This window comes from Pteropus medius, unplaced genomic scaffold, assembly GCF_902729225.1.
Source record: "Pteropus medius unplaced genomic scaffold, Ma_sr-lr_union100, whole genome shotgun sequence".
Classification (NCBI taxonomy): Eukaryota; Metazoa; Chordata; class Mammalia; order Chiroptera; family Pteropodidae; genus Pteropus; species Pteropus medius.
The window spans coordinates 2852507-2866422 of record NW_024340695.1 but is presented as its reverse complement, the minus strand read 5'-3'; the positions used below and the strand labels follow the sequence as shown (position 1 = coordinate 2866422).

General features: G+C 36.6%; 1 protein-coding gene across 1 annotated transcript in view; it reads right to left on the bottom strand.

Moving 5' to 3' along the window:
• Positions 1 to 2617: 2617 nt before the first annotated feature.
• SYT16 (synaptotagmin 16) overlaps positions 2618 to 13916 on the bottom strand; it is a 200621-nt gene continuing 189322 nt past the window's right edge. Inside the window, exons 6-7 of the mRNA XM_039864486.1 lie at positions 13429 to 13618; positions 2618 to 3044 (exon numbers count right to left, since the gene is read on the bottom strand). Of these exons, the coding sequence (XP_039720420.1) occupies positions 2731 to 3044; positions 13429 to 13618 (504 nt within the window). The 3' untranslated portion in view covers positions 2618 to 2730. The remainder of the gene's footprint in view (positions 3045 to 13428; positions 13619 to 13916) is intronic.

Here is a 13916-nt window from a genome sequence, read left to right as displayed (position 1 = left end):
CAGGAAAAATCATGGAGAGAACTACTCATGCGGTAAACGCTGGTGCTTCCTCAATTTCAAATGTCCCTATGAGATATTAATTATGAGCTAGATAAAATACGTAAAAGCAGCTTTTTTTTTACTGCAGAACCAACTAATTATCTTTCATAACTCTTTTGAAAAGCAAATGTAGATGTAAAAGCTCGAGTGAAAAACATTTTAAACGTATTGTGTCTAGACTTTGCCAAGATGATAAGGGAGTTTAAGTGCACAAAAATCAAAAGCTCTTACTAAACCAAAATTTCAAATCAATGTAAAAAAATTCAGCCTCATATTTTAATGTATCTTGTCATTAGCATTTTATATTTATACAATCAGCTTTAGGGTAAATGTTACTATATATTCAAGATGTACATACATCCTACATGGTGAGTAGCACCAATATAGTAAAATTATAAAAATAAAAAAATGCTTTTCGGGCATCCCTTTCCTTAAAATGCTGCATATTCCTGTAACTGTATCATAAGCAGACTATTGGAAAGCAGATCAAACACACAAAGATCTCTTCAGTACACCAGCAGAAAATGGGTGGGTCAAGGCAGCAGAAAATGAAGTATAGGTGATTACTGGGCACCCTGAGATAAAGATGCAGCAAAATATAAAGCAGGGAAATATGATGGAGAAGAAATCTAGGACTGTCTGTACAATATATGCAGATTTTTTTCAAATGTAAATTTTAAAGTGAATGCTGCTTTTATGTGACTGCATAAAGGAAAGCATAACAAGGCTGCTCTACTTCCCTTTTAACACAAGCGCATAGAGAGTAGGGGATATGAAAAGCCAATTCTTTGTGCAGCTACTTAATCAATTGCACTCAGTTCTACTCGATGACACAGCCACACTGCAAAGACCACTCAGCAGTTAATGGATACAATGTTGGAAAAGCACTTTGAGGTCTTCCAAAGAAAGATAGGGCAAAAACCCAAAGGAGCATGTTTTATTACTTATTCTCAATAACTGTGAAGCCTTATATATGAAACTCTCACGACCTAAAAAGAAATTATGATATTAATTTTTTTTTTGCTAATTCTCATTATTCCACATGAAATCACTTTCAAAAGTTGTAACTTGAAATCGTAGTAAGGTTATCCTGTGCCCTTGTCAGGATAACCATTACAGGCTGTAAGGAATAAATCTGTTCTTCAAGTGTTACAGCCTACATTTACAATCTGTCAAAATGTAGAGCTGAGGAGGAGATATGTGTTTTTAACTGTATACATCCATCACTAGCTATCTCTCTTCCCACAGACAGCAAAAAGTCAACAATGAAGCATAGAAGCTAAAAATAAGAGACTGAGCAATTGCTCAGAAGAGCTACATATTGGGCACAGTGTTACACGTACACACATTCCTTCCTCCCCTTTTTTTTATTACTGCCAATTTACAGTAATTGAGATTAAGGGCTCAGATCTAAGAAAAAAAATAAGCAAACATGCACTGCACAAGTATATAAAAGTCAGTCAGAAGTAAAATTTCATGCTTATAATCATACATCACTGTTCTGAAAGGCACGTGCCCAGAATGCAAGTAGTGACTAATAGATGTTGCTGCAAATGCCATGAAAAATGACAATTATAGGCACATCAAATGTTCCAGAAAAAACGTAATGTCATCCCATACAGGCTGAAAATATTTTTTCATTCACAGGTATTGTAACACGTTCATTTCTAAGAGGCAATCAAATCAACATTATTAAAGACCAATTGTTTGCAATTTACTGTGTTCTAATAATGAAAATATTACATAAAAAAGAATATGGTTTACATGCAGGTGTACAGTCAAAATATATGTCTCAATATATAACTGCATATAGAAAAAGTATAATCTAAAAGGAAAAACACTAGATTCAGAAAAATTAATAAATTCATGACTTAAGTAGGTTTTTTGGTTTTCTTCTCATTCTGTAAGAATTTATTAAGTGAGAAAAAGAGCATAAAAATCTTGAAAGTTACAAGTTTGAAACCTTATATATTCAAAAGGAGACAAGTTATCTTTCAACAGTATTTTTTAGCTTCCAGATGATTTATCTAACTAAACCTCATAGGAAACCACAATATAGGAGTGAGATAAAAAGAGATATTTAATTAGTACAAATTTGTTTTTATAAGTGCAAGTTCATAACATTTATTTGTTAGGCAAATAAATGAGAGGAGTCTTTGATAAAGAGGAAAAAATGTGAAATAGGGGACTGTGGAGGACAGTTACATTCTTTGAGCCTCAGTGTCTGACTTATTTCTGTATTTTGGAGTTTTTTGCACCATATTAAGAGAATTCTGATTCATACACATAAGTGGTATGAATAGTAACATTTAACAGCTCCCTCGTAATCAGGTTCCTCTTCAAGCAAACAGAGAGAGCAGGAGAAGCTTCATAGCCTAAACCAGAATTCAATAACCCATTAACACAAATTAACTCATCATCACTGCTTGCAACTATAACATTTACCATATAGTTGACTGTATATGTAGGATTTTTAAAAATTACAATACTTAAATTCAAATCGAACCTTTGAGAAACCCAAAGATTACCGCCCCTCCCTCCCCGCCCCCAAGAGACACAAAAAAATGTCCTAGGGGTTAGTGGAATCCAATCCTTATTTGAAAGCCTGTCTTTAAAAAGCCTGCCAGCGTATGCTGAGTTGCAATGAGAGCCACCTGGGCAGATGAGGCATGTAAACACCTGTTGGCAAACCTAGGATTCGAGCAACGTGTGCCATCTGCAGACCTGCTGGCCTTTGGTCTCCTTCATTTCTTCCCAGTGGTCTTGTTCCTCCTCCCCACTACTGTTCTGGCCCAGAGCAATCCAACCAACCATCTCTTTACGCTTCATAGTACGCCTGTTATAAACGGAAATCATCAACGTGACATCGGAGAGCTGAAAGAGGGCCACCTGGAAAACAAAGGTCTCCTTATAGACAGGATTGGGCTGACCACGACGAATGGATGTCTTGCAGCGGGACATCTCTTGACCCACAGAATTGAGGAGAAAGAGCTTTCCATATGTATCTAAGAAAAAACAATGGAAATGAAAAAATATCAGTGCTTTCTGTTTTGCTGGTCGAGTTGTAATATTTACATGGGCTGCAATTTTTTCCCTTTTAACATACTGACTGGCATCCTTAGGCCTGGTACTTGCTGTGGGACTAACACACCTTACACAAATTATTAAGGAAAGGGATTATTACCTTGAATGCATAACGTCTCATGCAGCCCACTATCAGGCACCTTGCCGATGGTCATTAGAAGCTCTACCTGTACAGGAGTGAATTCATGCATAGGCGTATGTGCAATGATGTTTGTGGACGTGCCTGGTTCTTCTTCCACATATTATTTATGTAACAAGATAAATGTATACATTTTGCTTTATGTGTATTTTTCATAGTGAAAGTACTGTTTGATGCCTGAGTTAAAGAGTCTCTTCTTACTCTCTACATATTCTCATCTAGTCAAATGACATCTGCCAAATCTGGTTTCAATAACAACTACCAAATCTGTGTCTCTGGCCTAGACTTCTCTCTCAAGTTTAAGATCCAACAGAATACCACCTTCCTTCTCGTAGATATCTCAAACACATCTCACACTCACCATTTCCCCAACTTATAAAAACTTGCTGCTCCAGTCAGTGTTCTCTGCCTCTGTGAATGCTATTTAGCATTATCCACTCAATGATCCAAATCAGAAATCAGGACTACATTCTTGACAAGACTAGCTCTCACACCCTAGTCCAGCAAATCAATCACCAAGTTTCATTGGTTCTACCTCCTGAATAGCTCCCAAATCCGCCCATTTCTTTCCTTCCCCAATGCCACTGAACTCTCAGTATATATCATATGCTCAGATCACCAGCATCTCTTACCTGCATTATTACATCTTTCCTCACCGGACTCCAGTCACTGGATTGACCAATCCCCTAGTCAGAGGGACCTTTGTAAAATGCATATGTGGTCATGTCACTCTCATGAAAAAGCGAAAATGAAACCTTTAATACTTTCCACTAGTCTCAGGACAAAACTAAATTTCTTGGTATAGACTATGTACTCAGGCCCTGTTACTTCTAGTCTTACGTATCACTGTGCCTTTAATCTTTGCAATCCAACTGTATTGAATTTACCTTCATCCCTCCAACCCTACATGCTCTCTTTTCCTTTCGCTTCTGCAAAAATTGTACATGCCCTGATACCTCACTTCATCTAGGGATCTTTGCTGACCACTTTCCCCTCCCCACCAAGCCTGGTTCAGATAACCCTCTTAAGGGCTTCATCAAAATCAAATTATAGCCTATCTTAGCACTTTATCACCCAATATTATCACTGCCTGTTTACTTGTCTACAAGACCGTCAGTTCCTCAATGGTAGAAAGAAGGATTGCCTTGTTTACCGTTATACCCCAATGCCTGTCCCAGGGTCTAACATACCATAGACATTCAATAAATATTAAATATTTTATAATGACTGTTCATGATTAGTCAGGAGGCTCAACTTTCTTTTCTCTTTTTGTGTCAAGTTTTCAAACAGGCAAAATAAAGCCAAACCTCTTGTTTTATAACTCCTATATTAGAATGCTATAAAATGGTGGCTAGCATAGTATTTTTAGTCATTTATAGAAAAGAAAAAAAGTCCAAATTACTGACATAGTCTACCTTTTTCCCTAAAATTCCCAAATGGGTCATTACACAAAAACATTACCTCCTAAGACAATTATATTTTTATTAGCATCATATTTTTAATGATATATATGGAACAAAAAAAAAATCGATTTTTTGGATGTTTTTCTTAACTACGAATTTTACCGCTCACCTATGTGTGTTCTATTTTTTTTCTTTAAATCTAAATGTTCAGGTGTTTCCACAATTGTATCATTCTGTACATTCTATTCAATGCAGTCTGAAAGCTGATTAGCGTTTACTGCTCATTTTCCCACCTAACAGCCAGTCAACTTTTTAAAAGTGTAAACCCAGATCTCTGTAATTTACTGTTCTCTACCAGAGCATTGTAAGATAGGAAACAAATTACAATCTGCAGTTTTCTTTCTATGTTGATCTTTTTCTATTCCGGTTTGATGTGTTATTTTATGCACTTATCTGCTGAGAAACACAAGGTGTGAAATTACACTTCAGGTGGGAAAACACTTCTCTGTCTCAGTAACAGGTTTCTCCACTCTTTCAAACTGCTCTGCAGAGAAAGCTGTCAGAAAACCGACCACGGGGGAGTGAATTTGTGTTTCCGCAGCTGTATGGCTACATGATTCCTGTAGGAAAAGTTCATTCCAGTCACCAAACTGCTCTGACAATTCGGCTGCCAGTTACGGCAGTGGGAATTGAGTTAATCTTACAAAGACCTGCTCGTTGCACAAAAAGAGCAATTTCGAGCTTTATCCTATCCTAAGATTGTTTTCTAATTATGAGGAAGTCCACTTACTACCAAACCTCCACCACTGAAGCTGAATCGTTAAGTGACCAAAAGAGAAAATAATAAATTGATGAACAATCCCATCTGAGGACACCTGACCAAAAAGAAGGAAACGTTGCTGATTTTCTAACTCAAAAGGGAATCTGTATCAGCAGTAATAATATACTTGCTTTTTAACATGAAAAACAGAGGCTCAGAAAATTCTACTGTGCAGAATAATAGAAAGCACTGCTGGGATATTTTCAGGTTCAGTGACTTATTCAGTCCAAGGGGATAGAGAAAAGGTCCAGTAAATCGACCACTTCACTGAGCTGTTTGATTTTTGGAACTGATAATATCTGTTACAAAACAACACCAAACAATATTTTATGTTCTGATGATGACTCAGAAACCATGTCATTTGGAACTGAGGAGTCATTTTTCCAAAGAAACAACATGATACCACAGTGGTTAGTTGTACAGCCTGCCCATTTGCAGCATGGTGCTCTCTCCCAATTGTACTACAAACTCAGCCTTGGGGTGTACGGGATGGAAGGGACCGTGATTCTCTCGGGAAGGGAGTTTGGTCATTGAACCTCCCCTTCCAAGTTACTAATAATTAGAGAATATTTTAAACGTACATAAGAGAGTAGAGAATACTATACATGTCCAAATGCCTACCACACAGACTTGTGATATTGAGCACTTGTTATACCTACTACTGATCTTTTGCTTTTTGTTTGATGTTTAGGAAATAAAATATTATCATTGAGAATCCTCGAGTATCTCTCTTTGATCTTGTTTAACTTCTCGCATTAAAGATAACCACCATCCTGAGTTTGGAGTTCATTTTCATGTATGCTTTTAGGCTTTTACTATATAAGTGGATGTAACTAAAGGTATCCAAAATATATTTAAGAGTATTTTGCACATTAAAAAATATCACCATTTTTGTGTATGTCTTCTCAAAACTTACTTTTTTGTATTTGACATTTTTTTATATTATCTCTATTAATAATGGAAACTTATAATTCATTTTATTTTAACTGCTATATTGTGTTCCAGTGTTTAGTAAACTGAGTTTCACTTACCCACTATCTTAATGAATGGACTATCTCAGTTGTTTATAATAACTAAGAATTAAAAATATTTCAGTGAACATTTTTCTACCTTCTACCTTGTACTAATATTTGAGAATTTCTCTATTACATACCTAGGAGTAGATTACTGGCTCTTTATAAATTTTAGATACAGAATCTTTGTTATATTTTCTGCTCATATCATCTCCCTACTTGTAGCTTATCCTTTTGCTTTGTTTATTTTGACTTTTGTAGTATAAATGTTTTAAATTTTTGTGGAGTCAGATTAATCAATGTTTTCCTTTTCAGCTGACGATTTTCAAATAAAATTAAGAAATCGTACTCAAACTCAATAGTTGCCCGTATTTTTTCCTACAAGTCTTAGGAATGTGTTTTTCACATTCAATCTTCTTTTTGAGATATAATCGACAATATAATATTATATTAGTTTTAAGTGTACAACATAATAATTTGACATATGTATATATTACAAAATGATCGTCACAATCAGTTTAGTTATCATCCATCACAACATAGTTACAAATTATTTTTATTGTGATGAGAACTTTTAAGATCTACTCTCTTAGCACCTTTCGAACAACAATACAGTATTCTTAATTATAGTCACTGTATATTGCATCCCCAGGACTTATAACTGGGAGTTTGTACTTTCTGACTACCTTCACTCATTTCACACCACCCCCCCACCCTTTGCCTCTGACAAACAGCAATCTGTTCTCTGTATCTATTTTTTTTTTAAGATTTCACATATAGGTGAGATCATATACTATTTGTCTTTCTCTGTCTGACTTATCGCATTTTATTTTTAATCCACCTGAAATTGATCTTTGCATGTGGTGTAAGGTAGGAGTCTAATTATCTTTCCATATGAAAAGCATTACTCATTAAATAGTCCATTATATGCCAGTTTATTTCTAATACAAATGTCTGTCAGATATCAAGTTTCCAGGCTCTGTGTCTTTCCCTAAGCCTAATAATATTTATTATCATTTTTTTATACTATGTCTTGATATCTGTAGAGAGAATTCCGATATCATCTTTTAAAAAAAAAAACAAAAACAACTAAGTTGTTGTAAGCTCTGGTTGGTTTAACTGGTTCTTTCTTATAAATTTTAGAATCGGTTTATCAAGTTGTATTTTTTAAAAGGGCAAAACATGCCTAAAAGACTATCAAGACTTCTATTGGGATTGTCTTGGATACATAGATTAATTTAGGGAAAGTTGTTATTTTCATGATATGGAATATTTTCACCAATGAATATGGTATATCCATCTATTTAATTTTCTTTTGTGTCTTTTAAAAAGTTTTATAATTTTTTTCCATAATTTTCTTACTCCTCTTTTATTACTATCCTTTAATGTCTTAGATATTTGATTTTTTATAAGAAGAATCTTATTAAATATATATATTTTAAAATTAATCAATATCTTTGCCTTCTCAAGAACCTTAGACTTCTTTGATTTCCATCTTCCCTTCCCACCCTTCATGTTATTTCTGCCTAAAATTTTTTTTCCACTTTGTTGTTGTACTCCCAATATTAGTCATTTTTCCAACTGTCGCTGGTTTTGATTTATGCAGTCTAAATGCTTACATTTATCTACATGTTCACCTGTTTTTGTTCATTATTCCTTCTTGCACGTCACTTCTTCCAAGTTCAATTACATAAATTTGTAGTTTTTTCAGTGATAAAACTTTTCGAACTTTGTGGAAATTGTTACTTTTTTATTTATTATTTATTTTTTAAGTAAATTTATTTACTTAAATAAATAAGTAACATTGGTTAATAAAATTATACAGGTTTCAAGGGAACAATTCAATAATACATTATATGTATATTGCATTGTATGTTCAGCACCCAAAGTTAAATATCTTTCTGTCACCATAAATTTGACCTCCTTTACCCTCATCAACCTGCCCCTTCCCCTTTCCTTCTGGTACCCACTAAACTGTTGTCTGTGTCTACGAGTTTTTGTTAGTTTGTCTTTTCCTTCACTCGAACAGAATACTAAGTTGAGAGTACTTTCCTCTCAGGACTTTGGTGATATTCCCCCCTTGTTCTCTGACTTTCATCATTGCTGTTGAGAGCTCTGTTCTCTGTCTTACTGAAGGTAACGGAGCTTTTATCTTTTTTGTTGTTGTCGTTATATTTTTCTTCTTAGATTTTTTTTAAAATAACAGTTTTACTGAGATATAACTCATGTGCCACAGTAACTATATTTTCTGGTTGCTTTTGGAATTTTCTAATTTGGATATGTTTGTAAGAATTAAATGATTTGATTAAGTAAAAGAATGCCACATATGTACTCAATAAGTCAGTGCCGCATGCAAATCTTCATGCAAATTAGCCATAATTCTGAGCATATAGTGGCAATTAATACTCACTATATTTAACTGAAAACTGGACCAGCATTTTAAATTAAGGTGGTATGCCCCCATCTTTGTTTAGTCCCTCTGTCCCTGACTTTATTTGTAGAGTGTACCCCCTACATCCTACTTGTTCTTCACACTAAACATACGGCAGCTTGACTTGTCTTATTTTTATTTCCTCTGCTCTCTGCACTTTGTGAGTGCCTAACAAAGTTAATATGCTGCTGCTGTAAGTATTATTATTTGGGATGCAATTATCACATGTGGCTAATCAAGCACATGCTGAGAGGCTGGGGAACTTGTTGTTTTTAACTGGTAGGGACAGCTTAATGATAGTTTTTGACAAGAACCATTATATGTGTATATATACACAATGCAGTAACACATTGTAGAAGGAGACATAGTAAAAATGGAGATGGAGAAAGAGAACCTGCCAACAGAATAGCTAACATTTTTTTTAAAAAAACATAGCACTTGTATCGGTAACATTAGCTTGTTAACCTCATTTAATAGGGAAGGAAATGAAATTCAGAGAGGTTAAAACAAATGTCAAGGCCATGCAGTGTTTGGTGGCAGGCCCAGGAAAAGAAAACAGAACAGAGCTGCTAAACTGTTAGTGAACTGCTTTCCCACGAAGCCAAATTCAAAAGATAATCAAATGTTTCAAATTCTCAACGGTAAGTTTTTCAAAAGCATTTGTAAATGCATGCCAGTATTTCAGATGTCTACCAGACACTATAAGCTGCTTTTTCATCTGGACCATCTACCATGTACGACTATCCCTTGCCACCAGATCTGTAGATTAGCCTCTATCATCTTAACAGCATTCGTCACAATATTTATAAATGTACTAAATGTACTAAATGATATGTAGATAGATATAAAAATCTCTATATATATCTATCTCTCATCTGTCTTCTATGTATTAGATGGGTAGAGAAAAGATTAAAGTTAGAAAAGTTAGAAATGTCCAGCCACATACTTTTTCTTGGTATGAATATGGTTTATGGAGGATACTACAGAAAATGTCCTCAGGTTCAGCTGCTTGGTACCCTGTCCACCCTGTCCAAGGTTGAGTCAGGGGAAGAGGGTTGGACCTTCAGATGTCATCATAATAAAAAACAATGTAATGCCAACCACAGAAATCCCTATCTATGGCTAAGACTCTTGTTTTATTTTTATCCTCCTGACGCAGCTGAACTATTCCATACCACTTTCTTTCTGGCCAATATTTTATAACTAAAAGTTTCAAATGCATTGAAAATTTGAAATAATTATATGGTGGTCACCCATATAACCATCACCTAGATTCTTCAATTGTTATATGTTGCTCCATTTGTGCTATGGGCTGAAATATACATATCCTCCCCAAATTCATATGTTGAAGACCTAATCCCTAGTGTGATGGTATTTGGAAGTGTGATGGTATGTGGGGCCTTTGGGAGGTGATTAGGTCATGAGGGTGGGGCTCTCATGAATGGGATTAGTGCCCTGATGAGAGAGATGATTTCTTGCTCTCATCATGTGAGGACATATCAAGAAGCTGTCTGTCAACAAACCAGGAAGATGGTTTTCACTAGGAACCAAATCAGCTGGAACCTTGATTTGTGAGAAATAAGTTTCTGTTGTTTAAGCCACCCAGTCTATATGGTATTTTTGTTATAGCAGCATGAGCTAAGACAGTTTGCTTATTCACATATCTATGTATCTATTTACACTCAGGCTCTCAGCCTATTTTACTTCATGCTTCACTAAGAACCATTCTTCACATTATCATAAATGCCCTATAAGGTAGGACTGATGTTTCCTCTTTGCAGAGGAGATAACCACACCTGTGCCAAAAGTCCCAAGCACAGTATTTGTAACCCTCGCACACACGTTCCTACACATGTCTATATGCTGGCAGTCACCTCCTTCATGGTGGACTCTAATAGGGCTTTGGTCCCACCTCCTGCCCACCCTCTACCTCCACCCTGGAGACCAGTGTGCTTGGCAGGATTTCTCTGCCATCTCCCACTGTCTCCCCATTTGCTTTTGCATCCCCTCTCTTCTCCCCCTCTTTCCTCCAACTCTGCTCAGTTACCTCATAAAACTCTTGTTCCTCATCCTTTCTCTCTCTTGTTCTCTTCCATATGGGAACTATAAATGTATCCTAAGCTTGCCTGATGACTGCCAAAGCAGTGTTAGTGGTATAATGAAGTGAGACACAATGAAGAACCAATGCCACCAAATTCTAAAGCCCTTGAAAGTACCAAGAGGTCTCTTTCAGAATCTCCACAAAAGAACCTTCTACTGACTCAACTTCTCTTAATTAGCTAGCTTTTCCACAAGTACCAGTAATTCTACATAAACAAAAAATTTATGTCTTCACTATTGGGTTTCTGTTTTAATTAATAGCGTCACAGCAACACTGTCTTCTATTACCTTGGTTGCAAAGATACATACAACATATCAGTTACATTTTAAATTAAATAGCAACACAATGTCTAAAAAAAATCATGTAAATGCCAAACTGACTTAAACTTCTGGAATAAGATCAATTTCCAAATTAGGACTTGTGCCTTTTTCTTCCTATTCCGTTTAAACTTTTGTCACAAGAATTTTTCCTTTAGCATATTTTCTTTCATATAGAAATGTATGAAAGTACAATAGTATCATCCTCAGCATCACAGCTTTATATGCAGAAATCTTATTTAGAAAGTATATATTATTATGACCCCATTTTATAAATAAGAAAACTGAGATTCAGAAAGCTTAGTAACTTACAGCTACTAAGTAGCAGAGCCTGAATTCACACTTTAGTTTGCTGACCTCCAGCTGATGCTTTCTTAGCCACCATACTATCCTTCTCCCCTGCGCTGCCTGGCACCACTCAGCATACAAATTAAAGCTTCCCAGTATGCATTTTATGGGCCATAAATGTGTGATCTGTCTCCCCATCATTCACAGCTCCACCATGTTCTTCCCCCAAAATTGCTCAGATCTCACCAAATCTCAGGAGAACAGGGGAAGAAACTGGTAAAAGCTCTGAAGAAGGACAAGCAGTAAACCCAGATCTTTCAGAAATCCAGAGCTATTTTAAAAAACAAAGCTATATCTAGCAAAGAGACTCTACCTGTGCAATTAATAATCACCCATTATGCATTTTAAATAGCTCTCACCTGGCTCTGAGCCTCAACAGAGAATATGGCTTATGCACCTGTCTATTCTGTCATCCAGAGTGTTGGGCCTTTCCTTATAAACTTGCTCTAATGGCTTTAATACAGATTGACTAACAAGATATCACTGAACAGAGATTTTGCGGAGTGCAGCACAGTTAAAAGCTAAAAAGAGTAAGAGACCAGATTTGGTTGTACAAGCTGACCTTCTTCTACCAGCTCTACTGGCTCTTCGCCTGATGCTGGCATGTGAGGCCAGAGTCCATGGACTCTTGCAGCTTACCATGTTCTTACTGATTTCATCCTCATTTCAGTAAGGCTTTGGTGCCTATAGGGGACAGACTCACTTGTCCTCTACTCTCCTCCCTTCTAGTTTAGCTTGCTATACTCAAAGACTAGAAATTCAACAACATTTTCAGACTCTCTTGCAGCTAGAATTCTAGAAATAAATTAGGTTTCTCTGATCAAATGTACTTATATGACATCCAGAAGGCAGAACAGAAGCAAAAACCATCTTCCTACTCCCTTTTAAGCTGTTTTTGCTGACAAGCAAGATCATTAAAGGTGAGCTCATTTCTTAGCAGCATCATTTCAGTGTTCCATGTCCAACTTCTTGGGTATGGAGAGACAGCTGGCAGTAGCTGCTTCCTTTTCTGGCTTCCTGAACCCTGGACCACAGCTATTAAAGTATGTCTTGAGCCTCTCTTTCCAGTGGTGATCTCAGAAGTAGTGAGTCGGTCCTGTATTGCCCTAAATCTTTCTCTTCCACCTCCTCCTCCATCAATACCAAGACCAGTAACATTTCTAGTAAGCTCACTATGCGTTCAGCCCTATGCTTAAATGTTCTACAGAAATCATTTAATTTTGCCCCAAAACAACCTCATAAGGAAGGTAGTGTTGATATTCCTTTGTTCCAGATGAGTCTACTGAGATTCAGAAAAAAAGAGGTATATTATAGAAAATCAGAGCAAAGTTAGTGGATAAGCAGGTAGAGCTAAACTTTGATCCCAGATCTGCCTCACTCCAATGCCTGAGTTCCTCCTCTTTAAAGGCATTTGAGGGCCTGGGACCTATTAGCAGATTTTAATTGCCCATACTCATTATGTTGCTGGAAAGAGAGCATTCTTTTCCCTTAAACAATGTACACATAGAGGTCAGCCTATTTCATGTTAAGATATATCCAGACATTGAAGAAGCCTCCAATCTAATTAAATAGAAAGGCAATTAAAAAATCCAGAGGTATCCCTGTGTAAAAACTCATCTAAGCCATACCAAGATTACTTTTATTGTAAAAGAGAAAGAATTAAGATGAAAGCAGACACAGCTTCCTAGGTGCCCCTGGCAGGAGCAGAGCTGGGGGAACAGACATGCACTTACCAGGCGCTCTGCTAACAGCGAGGTTTCGGAAATGGCTGCCTTTAATCATTTCCACAGATAATCGCCCCGTTGTGGCATTGTAGGACAGCCCCACCAGCAGCTCTGGCGCCCCTCCATGAGACAGCGACTGCGTAGATGAAGCACTATCGCTGTGAGAAACGGCAGATGGGCTGAGCGGAGACTCTGCACTCTGGAGGGGAAGAGAAACAAAGAATCCATTGGCCCAGGCTGCACTGCTCTCTTGCAGAAAGCTGATATTATGTTTGGTGAAATTGTGGCCCAATCTCAACTGCTGCCAAAGATTACTAAGGAAGGGAGCACTCGGCGTGAATGATAATGGGCCTGGGGAGCGCAGTGCAGTCATGGATGAGAGCCCCTGCATTATTAGCTGACATCTTTGTTTCAAGAGCTGTCTCCATTCAATATTTCCTCTCTAAAGACAAAATGAAAAAAGGTGTTATTACTAGTGTAAATCAAACCCTCTAAGA